Genomic DNA, 15285 nt, shown 5'->3' with positions numbered 1-15285 from the left:
TAACTAGGATAAAAAGTGGACACCACCCAAAAAACGCAGCGCTAAAAAATCGCATACCTGCGCATGCCAGTGCGCACGTATGCGCATCCATAGGCTATAATGGCCATTTTTAGCGCAAAACGTGCGCATACGTGCGCATGCGCTTTTTTCCAGGGCCAAAAAATGCAACATGCAGCGTCTGGAAAATACCAACGCACACCCCAAAAAAACGCAGCGCATGAAAATCGCATACATGCGCTTACAAGCGCGCATGTATGCGCACCCATGTTAAATATAGGGGAAAAATCGCATGCGCACGTATGCGTTTTTTTCCAGCGCTAAAAAACGCAAATGTGAAACCAGCCTAAGACAAATTTGAATAGTATTGGCCATTCATAAACTGACTTTCCAAAAAATATAGAAGATACAATCAAACTTCTCCTGATCAGTCACAGCAAAGACAATGCAATCAATGAAATATCTTATTATTTTGTGGTTTGGAATATGAACCAAAGAACACTCTTATCACAAAGTAAAATGTATCAGATGGTGTAATTTGTCTGTGAAAGAAGAGGTCAAATAAGGTACTTCAGTCATCACAAAGCAGCAGTTAATGAAAAAACAGCAAATAAGAAATGAACCAAATATGCGTATTCATTGGACATGAGCAGCAAGGGAATCTCTGGTTTCAACCTAATGGATAAAACATCACACATGGCACATTTTGACTTTCACACTTAGACATAAGGGAACAGAAGAGTGCTAGAGCTTGATTGGTAGTGATCTGTTTTATCATCATCACTCAATAGAAAAGTAGCAGCCGGGGCCTCTCTTTTCATATAAAGGCTTCTCAATATAATCTCTAGGTAACTTTTACAAAAATACTACATAAGAACCAATTGTATACATGTGCTTGCAATACAGATGAGTGACTAAATTCACAGTACACTAGTCCAGCAACCAGTTCAGTTTTCCGTGGCCGCTTGATAGGAGCTCTGAGAACTCTTACCTGTCGGCATCTATGGCTCCTCTTAATGAGCCATACTAGTGAGACTTTGTAATTGTCTGCCGCTGCAACGATGATGTCGCATCAAACCGGCTAATCAAAAGAGGAGCCGCGATTGTAGACAGGTAGCAGAGATGGTTCGCAGGGCACAGAATACAAACAACCTGGGAATCGATTAGCTTGTCTCGTTTGCACCCATCTGAGCTTGGCTTTGTCTAATTTGTTTTCAAATTAATGCTAAACCTACAAAGAATGATATATCCGGTAATCCTGGTACCCAGTGATAGCCAATAAGAAAAATTTACTGTATGTTTAAGATCTAGTCCATTGTCGGCAGGGGAAGAGCTTCCTGGTGGGGCAGAAGAATCCTCTTGTCCTACTGCAGGATGGGCATAAGAGAGAAGCTCTTTCTACTGAAGGAGGACGGGGATACGGGTGCTCTGCTACACACAGAGAAGAGCTTTCTGAATATTTCTCTGTATTAATAGTAATATGAGACATTGATTGCACTTTTAATTTTAGCTTGTTTTAACCTTTTATTGAAACTGACGATTAGAAAGGTAATTATAATTGGTAAATTGGTAAATACATATACGAGCAGAAGCCCTCATAAACTACCTGGGAGGCATACATTATGAACAATTTTGCCTTAACATACCTACTCATGGCCCCCTGAGGAAGCCAATGCGATGCCACGGATATGTTTTGTTATTATCTATTGCCTTGTACATATAATCATAAATTAAAGGCTTTTTGTACTCTACTTCGGACTATATACTCCATTTATTCTGTATTTACCCCTTACATATCAAAAGAGTGGATCTCATTAAGCTGCTCTTAAACCACAGGGTAATATGGCGTGACATGTGGGGGGAAAGGGGTGTATACTTGGCTGCAAGACCGAATGTTTCCTCTATTACAGGCATCTGACTTTCGACTAATAGTGTATTATAATTCTCAGAGAACGAAATGAAATTAATTTCTGTCCTTAACAACTGCATACTGCTTAAACTGAATCTGTCAGCGGGTATTTGCTACGTAACATGAGAGCCGGATTTCAGTGATGTGCCATTTAATAGGCTGTGTGTTCCTGTCTAAAAAAAAAAAAAATCTGTTTTATCAGCAGGAGATTATCACTACAGGACTAAGGATCTCATGCTGCCAAGTTTATTACTCTGCTTATCCCCACCACCATCACTGAAAAGCAGCTTCTGTCAATACACAGTGTACACACAAAGCTGCCAATCAGTGGTGTTTGCAGAGTAATACATGTCTCAGCATTCTGAGCATTGTTACATCTGTAGCGGAGAAAAATCGCCCGAAAATCGGCTTGTACTTGCATGACACTCGCATTACACTCCTGCGACTCTTGGCAAGGAGACTGAGACCGATTTTTCATACGCTTAGTGTGATTTAGTGTAACTCCGGCCTAACATTGAACCTGTGAACTATGCTTCGAATCCTGCATGGTGGCTCAGTGGTTAGCACTGCAGCCTTGCAGCGCGGGGGTCCTGAGTTTGTATGTTCTCCCCGTGTTTGCGTGGGTTTCCTCCGGGTTCTCCGGTTTCCGCCCACATTCCAAAGACATACTGATAGGGAATTTAGATTGTGAGCCCCATCGGGGACAACGATGATAATGTCTGTGAAGCGCTGTGGAATTAATGGTGCTATATAAATGAGTAAATAAATAAATATCTATGGGAATATTAAAAAGGAAAAAGGGAGAAAAATCCGGCACCAAAAATCAATCTCCGCAAGAACAGTAGTGCTTTATGGACGTATTTTTTTGCCATACCAGTGGGATCTTGGGTGCTGCACCAATGCAAAAGTCAATTTAAGTATTGTATTCCAGTGCTAAGAAGAAAGGTGGCACTCACCGTCCCTTAAAAGAAACCTTTATTCTATAATGATTAAAACATGGAAACAGGAGAATTGTGTGGACACATGGTAGACAATGGCCGTTTCGCACTCCTGAGCATTAACAAGTCCACATAATTCTCCTGCATCCATGCTTTAATCATTGAATAATAAAGGATCTTTTAAAGGGATGGGGAATATTAAAATCTTTTGCTATCTTCCATTAAAGAGTTATTCTCAAGTTGTCGTACAGTACACAGTCTCCTTACGTCCTGATTTTTAGTGGGGCGGGAACACCTTCTTGAGTAACAGTTCTGATAAATAGCAGAGCAGTAGTATTAGAACTATAAAGTTCAGCACAACTTCCGCTGTAACATATTCAGCCATCAGTGATATCTTAAAGGCATGTATACTGCTATCACTATATATACACAAATGGATAACCAGGCTTTGAAAGCATACAACTCTAGAACCTGAAAGCTGTAATTAGGAGACCTGCTGTGGTTACCAGATTCTGAGGAATTGTGATATTGCAAGATTTAAAACAGCAGCTTGTCAGAAGATGAAAGGGAGGGGGTGGTGGATGAGCAGCTAACTGCTGTATAGAAATCAGTGGGCGGAAAGAGATTGACAGTATGTTAGCAGTTAATTTAACCCCTCTCTTGGAATGTAACTACTGTGCATCGCCAACGTGGTCTGGGCAGGCATTGGTGGCCAATCTCTATGTAAACCACCTGTACAGTATTATAGATAAAAGCTCTCATTGCAGGAGAATGAGCAGATAAAAAAGCAAGTCAATTGCAAACTTGCTTATTTCCATGCTGTCTAATGGAAATTAATAAATTTAGAAGACCCCTTTAACTTTTTGGACCACTCATGAATTCGTTATGTTTCTAGCATTCAAATGTCACAGTCAAATTGCTATCCAGACAAAGTATTTGATGCATCTGTTTTTCTGATGTTTGGTCAAGGTTAGAGATGAGTCAGCCCGAATAGCAAAGTTTGCCCAGACACTAAAGGTACTGTCACACTTAGCGATGTACCAGCGATCCCGACCAGCTATATGACTCTGTCAGGATCGCTGGTACATCGCTAAGTGGTCGCTAGTAAGCTGCCACACAGGCAGATCTCACCAGCGACATCGCTGGGGATGGGGGTCGCTACTTACCTGTCACACTTGGCGATCCTGCGTCCTCCCGCCCGGCTCCACGCTCGTCTCTCCACAGGAAGCTCCGCAGGAAGCTGACGACGAGAAACAGTCCAGGACGTTCTCGCGCGATCAGCGATAAGCAGCGGGGGAGCGGGTTGTAGGTAAGCATCACACACAGCGATATCGCTAGCAATATCGCTATAACGTCACAAGTCATAGCGATATTGCTAGCGATATCGCTTAGTGTGACAGTACCAGGGCTGTGGAGTCGGTAAGCCAAACCTGTGACTCCGACTCCTCAATTTCCCTTACACCGACTTCGACTCCGACTCCGACTCCACGACTCCGACACATATTGCTTATATTTAAGTGAAAAATTTATTGTAGTACAATGTGAACCTCAGACATTTAATCATTTTTATGATCCAATAATCAAGATATTTAGATAGAACAGAATATATATTGGTGTACTACCCGGTTTTCATTCTTTTTGGTACAGATACGATATGGATAGACAGATATGGATAAATGGATAGATAGAGCAGATTTCTAATCTGCTTTTGCTATTGAAAACATTATCTATGAGCTCAAAAACCTTTCAGGTGATGCAGTTTTTTAAAAAGATGATCAGCTTTTGCAGCTGAAAAACGTATCCTCAAAAAACACAGGAAAAACGCTGTGTGTGAATGTAGCCTTAGATCAGGAATATAACAGCCATTTATAGGACATTTCATAACTTTCCCAAACTCCTATGAAAAAATATTAAGCACATCCTGCATTGAATTACTGTACCCAATTTATTATATATTTTAGGAGTCGGAGTCGGTCCATTTTATACCGACTCCAACTCCACCAAAATGAGCACCGACTCTGACTCCGACTCCGACTCCACAGCCCTGGACAGTACCTTAAGTGTCTGGTGCTGAATTCCGAACCCAGACTTCTCCCGGACGTAAGTTTTAGTGTTTGGAGAGGGAAACGGGGGGATCGTGAGATGGGGTGTGGGAGAGAGACTTTTATAGCACCAAAGATCGGGTCCCAATTGACTTTTATGGGGTTCGGGTTCAAGTTCGGGTAAAGTTCTTGGATTAAAGTTTGGTTGAACCCGATGAACCTGAACATCCACGGGTCCGCACATCCCTAGTCACAGTCTCTTGATTAGTGGCATCAGATGAGCTTCGGACAATATCTGATTTGCAAATTCAGTCACTTATAAGAAATTCTATTGATGGGGTTCATTAATTCTGAGGCTTATTTACTCATTAAAAGTGTTTTTTTGCGTTGAACTCGGAAAAAACACTTGCTATATTACTTATTTTGCGTCATTTACGGATATATTGTTACTGTTCGGCTTATTGCTAATAGCATAAAGTTTGCAACTGTAAAAAATATATAGTTTTCCAAAGTAGCAAGCAAGTTCAATGACTTACCTGTAAATAATATAAACATATGTTTTATATATATATTAAAAAAATACATATACACAAATATAGCTACATACACATAAGGTCATAAAATAGACTATTTAGTCTCACAGTGTCTCTGTAGATTTTTGTTCCCCTTTAATAAGTCGAGCAGCAAAAGAGCTCTTTGCTGGGGAAAAATGAAATTGAATTCTTAGGCAGCACTGAATATTTTATGAGCAAATTTGAAAGAAGCTTACCCTGTATTGATGGAAATGATTTCTATCAGTGGGTTCTTCCTAATCTTTGGTAAATCCAATCGAGCTCCCCCCAACCGTTTTCCATTATCCTTTTTCTGACCCAGCAGTCGCACCGAGTGACCTTCAAATGAAGCACATAAATATACAAACACAAGTCACGCTACTTCAGGATAATTCATCTCTCTGCCAGATATATTAATGGCAGCATTTAAATATTTAAAACAGACATTAACGGTGAAGAAAATATATAGGGATGATCTACAATAATGGTAAAAACCACAGGGAGAATTTATAACACTGACACAGGTAATGAGGCTGGAAACAAGATATTACATATTTACGCAGATAGGAAGAGTGTTCAGTGTCTCTACTGCTGACCTGAGATTAAAATACTGACACTTTTTTTTTTTAGTTTAAAACCAACTCCTATGCTTCTGGAGACACAGATAGTATGATGCATGCATAATTTAATTTTTTTTCCACAAATTTACATTATTTATACATAGTGTTATTGTGATGCCATTTTATCTGAAATGTTTGCAATCTCTTTACACGCAATTTGTTAGGATAAAGCGCCACCTCTGATTAAACGTTGGCTTTGGCGACAGTGCTACTGTGTTTCCCCAATAATAAGACCTAGCATGATGTTACAAAATTTTTGAGGGTCCTTTAGATATTGCCCTAGGCCAAAAATAAGCAAGCCCTAGTTATAGACTTGTTTTTGAAAGGGGCGCAAATGGTCAGTTGCTCAGGGCAGCTGCTTAAGAACTGTGACCATGATACCACCAAAGAGCGAGAGGAAAACTGGGCAATTTCTCAGTGCCCCCCCCACTCTTTTAGGGGCCACCAGAATTTCTATTCTGAGGTTAAGACTGCATAAGACCTCTGATGACATCACGGTCATCTGATTATGATGTCACCAAAGGTCCTTTAACAGCGGTATTCTAGAGTAACTGAAGATAAGACAGGCTGATATGCACTGTATGTGCAGTGTGTAAGTGTGCATATGTGTATGTGCAGTTTGTGTGACGACTCAATTATATTTGAATAAATGTTGATATTTTGTTAAAAAATAAATTGTAGGTAGGTGTAAAGTCATATTTGTCTTAAAAACTTTCTAGAGGGCGCATGATGCTCCCCTACATCTTTACCTCATATCTTAGCCCATGACAATCAAGTGACTAGTATTCTGGTACAGTCTAAGAAAAGGCAAATCGAACATTATTTCACATTAAAACCCCAAAAATGTGCCTGACAAACTTCTTAAAGTATGTTTGGGGTCATTGGCCTGCTGGAAGACACATGACCTAGGATGCAAACCCAGCTTTCTAACACTGGCACTACATTGCGACACAAAATCCTTTGGTAACCTTCAGATTTCATAATGCCTTGCACATAGTCAAGGCACCCAGTGCCAGAGGCAGAAAAACAACCAGAACACATATTTGATTCTTCACCATATTTGACTGTAGGTACTGTGATCTTTTCTTTGTAGGTCTTATTCCGTGTAAACAGTAGAATGATGTGCTTTACCAAAAAGCTCTGATGTACTCATCCATATTGGCAAACTGCAGTCTATTTATTTTATGTTCACATGTCAGCAGTGGGGTCCTGAAGGGTCTCCTGCAATAACGTTTCATTTAATTCAAATGTTGACAGATAGTTCGCACTGACACCGATGCACCCCGAGTCTGCAAGAATGCTTGAATTTCTTTGGAACTTGATTGGATCTGCCCATCCACCATTTGGACTATCCTGCATTGCAACCTATCATCAATTTTTTCTCAGCTGTCCACATCTAAAGAGATTAGCTACAGTGCAATGGGTTGTAAACTTCTTTATTGTGTTGTGCCCAGTGGACAAAGGAGCATCAAGATTTCTTCAGATGGAGTTGCAACCTTGATATTTTTCAACAATTTTGGTTCTCAGGTCGTCAGACAGTTTTCTTATCCTCTTTCTGTTCTCCATGCTTAGTGTGGCACACACAGACACACAATGCAAAGATTGAGTCAACTTCCCCTCTTTTTATCTGGTTTCAGGTGTGATTTTCATACTGCTCACACCTGTTACTTGGTAAAGGTGAGTTTGAACGAGCATCACAAGAATAGTTGGTACCCACAATTTTGTCTAGACCATTTTTTGGGGTTTTAAGTGAAATTATGCAAATTTCCCCATTTTTTGGGTTGTTCTAAGACATATAAAGGAGATAAACTTGTGGACAACAAATATATGTAATTGCAAGAATTTTCTGAAACAATTTCAAGGGCATCAACACTGTAGCCCATAAATATAAATTATAATTAAAATATATATATATATATATATATATATATATATATATATATACACACACACACACACGCATATACTGTACATACACGTATACACACAGTGGCTTGTGAAAGTATTCACCTCGCTTGGCATTTTTAGTATGTTTCTTCCTCACAACCTGGAATTTCATTGTTTTTTGAAGGTTTCACAATATAGCACCGGTACATCCAACCTTTAGATTGATATCAGCAATTTGGATTAAGATAAAACCTTTATTTCTATTCACATAAAAACATCCATCATAAGTAAAATGCAAGGTGCTCAAAAAATAGACAACACAGAAAAAGCTGGTGAAATTAAAAAGGTATCGGTCAACATAGCTGCAATTAGAGGTAGCGGTCATAAAAATCAATCAGGTGACAGCAAAATCGGATCCAACACTAGTGCCCAGTATCACAATGATGCAATTTAAATCACCAGTCCTATGTAAACTACATCACATAGCTTCATCCAACAACAACCTATAATGCCCAGTATCAAAGAATTGCAGTTTGCCCACTCGGCCGTTATCAGTTACACAATGTTGTGTTAGCTAGTCACTACAGAGATGCCTAATATCCAGTACTGTGGTTCAAATATCAGGACTATGTCCACCTCATGGTATTATACTAGGTAACAACCATAGCGTAGCAAGTCAATGGGTCTGCATTAAAGGGAATCTGTCACTTCATTTTCGGCCTATAAGCTGCGGCCACCGCCATCAGGGGCTTATCTACAGCATTCTGTAATGCTGTAGATAAGCCCCAGATGTAACCTGAAAGAGAAGAAAAACAAGTTAGATTATACTCACCGGGGGGCTTGGTCAGGTGAGGTGGGTGTCGCGGTCCGGCACCCCCCATCTTCTAGTGATGACATCCTTCTCCTTACTTCTGCCGTGGCTCCTGCACAGGCATACTTTACTCTGCCCTCAACAGGGCAGATAAAGTACTGCAGTGCGCAGGCACCGGGAGAGGTCAGAGAGGTCCGGGGCCTGTGCACTGCAGTACTTTACTCTGCCCTCAACAGGGCAGAGAAAGTACGCCTGTGCAGGAGCTGAGGGAGAAGTAAGAAGGAGGACATCATCTGTAGAAGATGGGAGGCGCCTGACCGCGACACCCATCGGACCGGACCCCAGGGTGAGTATAATCTAACTCGTTTTTCTTCTCTTTCAGGTTACATCGGGGGCTTATTTACAGCATTACAGGATGGCAGCTCATAAGCCGAAAATGGGGTGACAGATTCCCTTTAATAATTGACCTAACATATCATTGCTGATCCATGTAGCAGACTTTAAAACAACACAATAGTCTGCACACCAGCTTAGATACCTCTTAACCCCAAATTCTTGAGACCTCTGCGGGTTCTTAGCATAAAGGGTTAATTTGTACAGCAGATACTATGATTGGTGTCACAGAGGAATTACAATACCCAAGAATATCCTCATTTGAACAGTGAACACTTCATCTGCCCTCTTACAGGAGGGGACCAACCATGACACAGAGACAAGGCATATAATAAGTAAGTTGGAACGGTTTCACTGTATGGAGGGAACTCGATCATTTACATGCTTTTATCCCTATTGAGCGGTGAACACTATACCCCCTTCTCCCGACGCGTTTCATTTAACTCATCAGGGGAATAGCGTTGGGCCGATATAGCCATGTAGTCAGGGTGACCGTTTCATATAGTAACTTGCCGTCATGTGTTTACATGAACTGGTGCAAACCTTCAAAAAAAAAAGCATCCATCATAAGTAAAGAATAAGCCTATAACTGTTAACATCTATCGTAGCTTTATTTTTAATTGTGAATCAAACATCACCTAGAACAAAATAATAGAAAACATTTGTGTGCATAACTATTCACCCCCCATTCAGTACTTTGTAGAGCCTCCTTTTATGGCTATTAAATCTGCAAGTCACTTTGGATAAGTCTCTATGAGTGTCCCACATCTTGCCACTGGGATTTTTGCCCATTCTTCAAGACAAAACTGCTCCAGCTACTTCAAGTTAGGCTAGTTTCACACTAGCGTTTTTGAGCGCAGCGACGGCCTGCGCACGGCCGCCGCTAAGCCCCGCCTCCGCCGGTAGCTCCGCCTACTGGCGCATGACGCTGCATGCGCCCTGTGTCCCCTATCTTTATCACTGGGGGCGCAGGCTGTGCGCAGTATGCGTTTGCCGGCGCATGCGCCTTTTTCACGGTGCGCCGGCGCAACCAAACTGCAGCAGGTTGCGTTTGGCGCAGGTCGGCGCACCGTCAAAAGGACGCATGCGCCGGCAAACGCATACTGCGCACGGCCTGCGCCCCCAGTGATAAAGATAGGGGACGCAGGGCGCATGCAGCATTATGTGCCGGCGGAGGCGCGGCAGGGGGCGGGGCTTAGCGGCGGCCGTGCGCAGGCCGTCGCTGCGCTCAAAAACGCTAGTGTGAAACTAGCCTTAGATGAACAGCAATCTTCCAATCTGATCACAGTTTCTCAATAGGATTAAGGTCTGGCCTTTGATCGGGCAACTCTAAAACCTTTCCACATTTCCCCTTAAACCACTCGAGTTTTGCTTTAGTAGTAGGCTTTGAGTCATTGTGTTACTGGAAGGTGAATCTCTGCTTCAGTCTCAAATTACTGATAAACAGGTTTAGCTCAAGAATATCCCTGTATTTCACACCATCTATCTTCCCCTTAACTTCGACCATTTTCCCTGTCCCTGCTGCCAAAAAAACATCCCCACAGCATGATGCCACCACCATGTTTCACTGTGGGGATGGAGTTCTTAGGTGATGAGCTGTGTTGGTTTGGCGACAAAAATAGCATTTACCTCAGTGGCCAAAAAGATCAATATCGGTCTCAGCTGACCACAGCACTTTCCTCCATACATGTGGGGAGTCTAACATATGCCTTTTGGCAAACTCAAAGCCAGCCTTTCAATTTTTCTCTCTAAATAAAGGCTTTTTTCTGCACACTCTTCCATAAAAAGGCAAAATTAAAAAAAATAAAAAAAAAGGCCACCTTTTTGGAGCATACGGTTCATTGTGGTCACATGGACAGATACTCCAGTCTCTGCTTGGGAACTCTGCAACGCCTTCAGAGTTACAGTACCTTTGGTCGCTGTACTGTCAGTCTGATTAATGCCCTAGCTGCCCAGGCTGAGCGTTTTGGTGGGCAGCCCTCTCTTGGCACGTATGTTGTGATACCATCTTCTTTCCATTTGATAATAAATTTGATGGTGCTCTGGGAGATCATCAGCAATTAAGATATTTTTATTTTTTTTCATAACCCAAACCTGACTGTCTTCTTAAAAACTTTGTCCCTAACTTGTTAGGGTATGTTCCCACGGTCCGTAAACATTGCGGATTGAACTCTGCGTACATTCGCAGCGTCCAACCCGCAGCGGCCAGATGTTACAGCATAGTGGATGGGATTTCATGAAATCCCATGTCCACTATGCATGCAGGAGCACCTCCGGCTTCCCTGTGTACATGCATGTTGCGGAGACGCTCAGGCTCCGCAAGATAAAGTCACCCGTACAATGTATAGGACGCGGTGATTGCGTACGGTTCAATTTACACATGCGGAATCACCTACGTTCAAAAGCCAGCAGCACTCTGGACAGAGCGGACCTGTGCTGCATCCACAGCGCTGACTAATACTGAACGTGGGAACATACCCTTAGAAGGTCTCCTTGGGCTTCATGGTGTTGTTTGGTTAGTGGTGCCACTTGCTTAATGCTGTTGTAGCCTCTGTGACTTTTCAGAAAAGATGTGTATATACTGACAGACCATGAGACATCTACAAACAATGGAGAGGTCTGTAATTTTTATTGTAGGTAACTTCAATTGTGACACAGAATCTAAACCTAAAAACCAGAAAAATCACATTGTATGATTTTCAAATACTTCAAATAATTAAATTGCTTTTTATTGCATGAAATAAGTATTTGATCACCTACCAACCAGCAAGAATTCTGACTCTCACAGACCAGTTCATTTTTCTTAAAGAAGCCCTCCTACTCTACACTCATTACTTGCATTAAATTAACCTGCTTGAACTCATTACTTGTATAAAAGACACCTGAACATACACTCACACTCCAACCTCTCCACCATGGCCAAGATCAAAGAGCTGTTTAAGGACACCAGGGACAAAATTGCAGACCGGCAGAAAGCTGGGATGGGCGATATATAAGCATATAAATAACTCTTCCCATTCCACCGCTTCTCCGGTCTCTGCAGCTGTGCACAGATGGTGCAATGTAGTGACTTCATCGTGTCCGCTGCACTGCGACAGCGGACATACAGGTAGAATGATGGAGGAGTGAGTTGATGAATCAGTATTCCATCATTGATCTTAACTGTATTGGCATCCATGATGCCGATACAGAAGAAAATGTGATGCTGGGCAGGGGGCCCTGGCACTGCCCCCACCCCCCCGACTTATGAGCTCCATAGTGACCACGTGGTCTACCACTATTAGCTGCACACCACTGTGTGGAGTCTTAAAGCAGCATGCAAAAAAGCAATGACACTCAAATTCTACTCTTCAATCAAAAAAGTCTAGGCTAAGGCTGATGCCCAGGAGTATTTTCAGTGTCCAAAAAGCTCAGTGTTAAGATCTCCCAAGTAGTAAATGGCTAGCTCAGAAACCAGACTCGTGCAATCCTGGAGTATAATGGCAGTAAGAAAGTGTGCAGCAGCCACATCAAGAAATAATTATAAGAAAGAAAAATTAAAGAGATAGGGAACGAAAAGAAATCACAGTGCCAGCACTAGAGAGATATGATCTGTGTTGAACACATCATAGTATAGTAGATCCCAGGGCAATATACACACTCTCACCCGTAAGAAGCCATACATTGCATGGGTCATCCACACATCAAGAAAAAGGTAAATCTGTCTAGTCAGGGAAATCAATATGGTATATGGTAATCATAACAATGATAGGGAAAAAAAAACATTATTTACACATTGTGTATGGCGTTAAAAAATTAAAACCTAGACTCACAAAGGTTTCTAATCCAAATGCCTTCTAATATTTTATACAAGATATCTAATTATTTGCATTCCAAAATGGTGCTAATAAAGAGTACAACCTATCTTGCAAATAAATAACCCTCATACAGCTACATCAATGGAAAAATATACCGTACTTGAGGCAATTCAGTTGAGAATTATTGGAGATACTAGGTTTGGCACACTGAGAACAAACGAGCAGATTTAGTAAATTATATAAGGTAGAACGCTAGCGCAGTTTGTACCAAAACACGGTTTTGACATGCACCATTATGTATTTTAAACACTTTGTATTACAAAAGAGCTCCTGACTGGTTATAGTGAGACTGCAGTTAGTACTGACAAGAGTGAAACCAGTCACAGATATGGTAACTAAACAAACAAGAGTATTGAGTGAATGTGCAAGGATGAGGAAGCAAACACTATAACTGTAGTGGATAAAAGTGGCAGTCTAATGTTTTATACTAACATAAAATCCTGGATTCTGAGAACTGGAACAGACAATGAAGTAGAGCTCCGCTGCAGTGGGCATGACCAGGAGACAACATAGAGCTGTAAATTTGTTGGAGCCTTGGACAGCTAGTAAAGAGGAGCTGAAGAGGCAACGTGTTGACCTAGAGGTGTTAGTGAAAGATGACAAACTTGCCAGGCAGGGGCACGGCTACTACACAAAAGTGACTACAAAGTGACTGTCGCAACTGTAGCAAATAGTGGAAACCAATCTTTCAGTGTGAAGGGAGCCGGTCATTCAAACCCTTCGTCCAAGGGAGAGCGGGGGGGGGGGGAAGTGCCCACCGCTAAATCTGGACGAAGGATTTGAATGACTGGCTCCCTTGACACCGGGTGAGACCTTTCTGATTTGCCTAAGTATGCCTATTTCACATGTCGTATTGATGTCCTCCTGAAAGAGGAGCAGGATTGTGGTTTACCATAGAAAGAAAGTACACACAAGATACAATGTTGTATTCTTAGGTGGCACCTCCTGTAGGTTATATTGTTGTCCTATATGACCCTTTAATTTGGATGTGTCTTAGTACGCTAAGGACACTATAGTAATGAGAAAGGGTCTACTCGGTGGCAAGCAGGCTGTTTTTGATATGGGTAAATTTATATGCAAGACTTGCTACATTTATTGAGTTGCATGTACTTATGACCAGGGCAGGAACTCTAGTTGGATATTCACATATAATCCGTGGTATGTGGTCCATATAACCTGCTACATCGTGGTCCGTAATTTAATGCAATAATGTGGCGTTTGTACTAGCCTGGTATTTTTCTTATATCTGTTTAGGTGATTATTTATTAATGCATGGTTTAAATACAAAGATCCAAATACTGACACTATACAGCCCTTCAGGAATAGGGGCTTTCTAATAGAGTATTGGACTACCCCTTCGGGGTGTGCACTCCACCATTCTCTTTTGTGTTGTTTGTCCTAAGCACTTTGCACTTTCTATCTAAATTTGTAAAAAAAAAACAAAAAAAAACAATTTTTAAGGTTATAGAATAAAATATATTTAAAACCAAACGCTGACAAAAACTGACTGTCACTTCCAAACAGAAAACCCAGCCCGTGGCGGCTTTAATTGCAGCAGGATCCTACCTTCTCATACATGCAGGCTTCAGCCTAGAAGAGGATTCATATTAGATAGGTTCCCAGCAACCGAAGATCGCCTTGTTGTTTAACCTCTTTGAGACCATTCAAGTATGCACTATTTATTTTTTTAATTTCAAGCAACTATAGGGGTCCTTCCTTTTAATATATAACCCAAAAAAGGTTATATTTTGTACTAAGGTTTTTCTTTAGGGAGCTACTCTATGTATGTTTCCATAGTTAAATATATTCTAGTTTTACAAAATGGACTGAACCCTTCTTGCTAATGCATTACACATGGCAACATCTACAACAAACAATATCACATACATCCAAAGGAACCCTTTTCACCAGTCCCTAGGGAAACTACAGAACACCTCGGCACATGAGACCCATACGCCATAAATTGGCATAATTGTCAGGAATCAAACTTGACTTTCATATCTTCTGTACAATACAGATTTTGCCCCAAAGTCTTTAAACAACAACCATGACTAGTGTGGTAGCACCGTAATGCTTGCAAATCAAGCCTTTCAGAATGGAGTAAACATAATGGTCAATATTCACAATACAAAGGCACAATTATACTCTGTGCAATGAGGGAGACCTACTAAGGCAAATTGTTCAGAATTCAGGCACAATTTGGTTAAGAACTGTCCTCACTTTCGTATTTTACCCAACAAGAGGCCTTTAAAAGGAAAGGGGTCCAATTTGTTAGAAAGA

General features: G+C 41.3%; 1 protein-coding gene across 4 annotated transcripts in view; it reads right to left on the bottom strand.

The window, feature by feature from the left end:
- The window catches only part of CDKAL1 (CDKAL1 threonylcarbamoyladenosine tRNA methylthiotransferase), a 1068031-nt gene that overhangs the window by 779698 nt on the left and 273048 nt on the right, over positions 1-15285 (bottom strand). For all 4 annotated transcript variants that reach the window (XM_073566117.1, XM_073566115.1, XM_073566114.1 and 1 more), the window contains exon 8: positions 5656-5776. In XM_073566117.1, the coding sequence (XP_073422218.1) occupies positions 5656-5776 (121 nt within the window). The remainder of the gene's footprint in view (positions 1-5655; positions 5777-15285) is intronic.

Source organism: Dendrobates tinctorius, unplaced genomic scaffold (assembly GCF_039654945.1).
Source record: "Dendrobates tinctorius isolate UK_male_01 unplaced genomic scaffold, ASM3965494v1 ptg000004l, whole genome shotgun sequence".
Taxonomy (NCBI): domain Eukaryota; kingdom Metazoa; phylum Chordata; class Amphibia; order Anura; family Dendrobatidae; genus Dendrobates; species Dendrobates tinctorius.
This window is presented reverse-complemented; position numbering and strand designations above follow the sequence as displayed.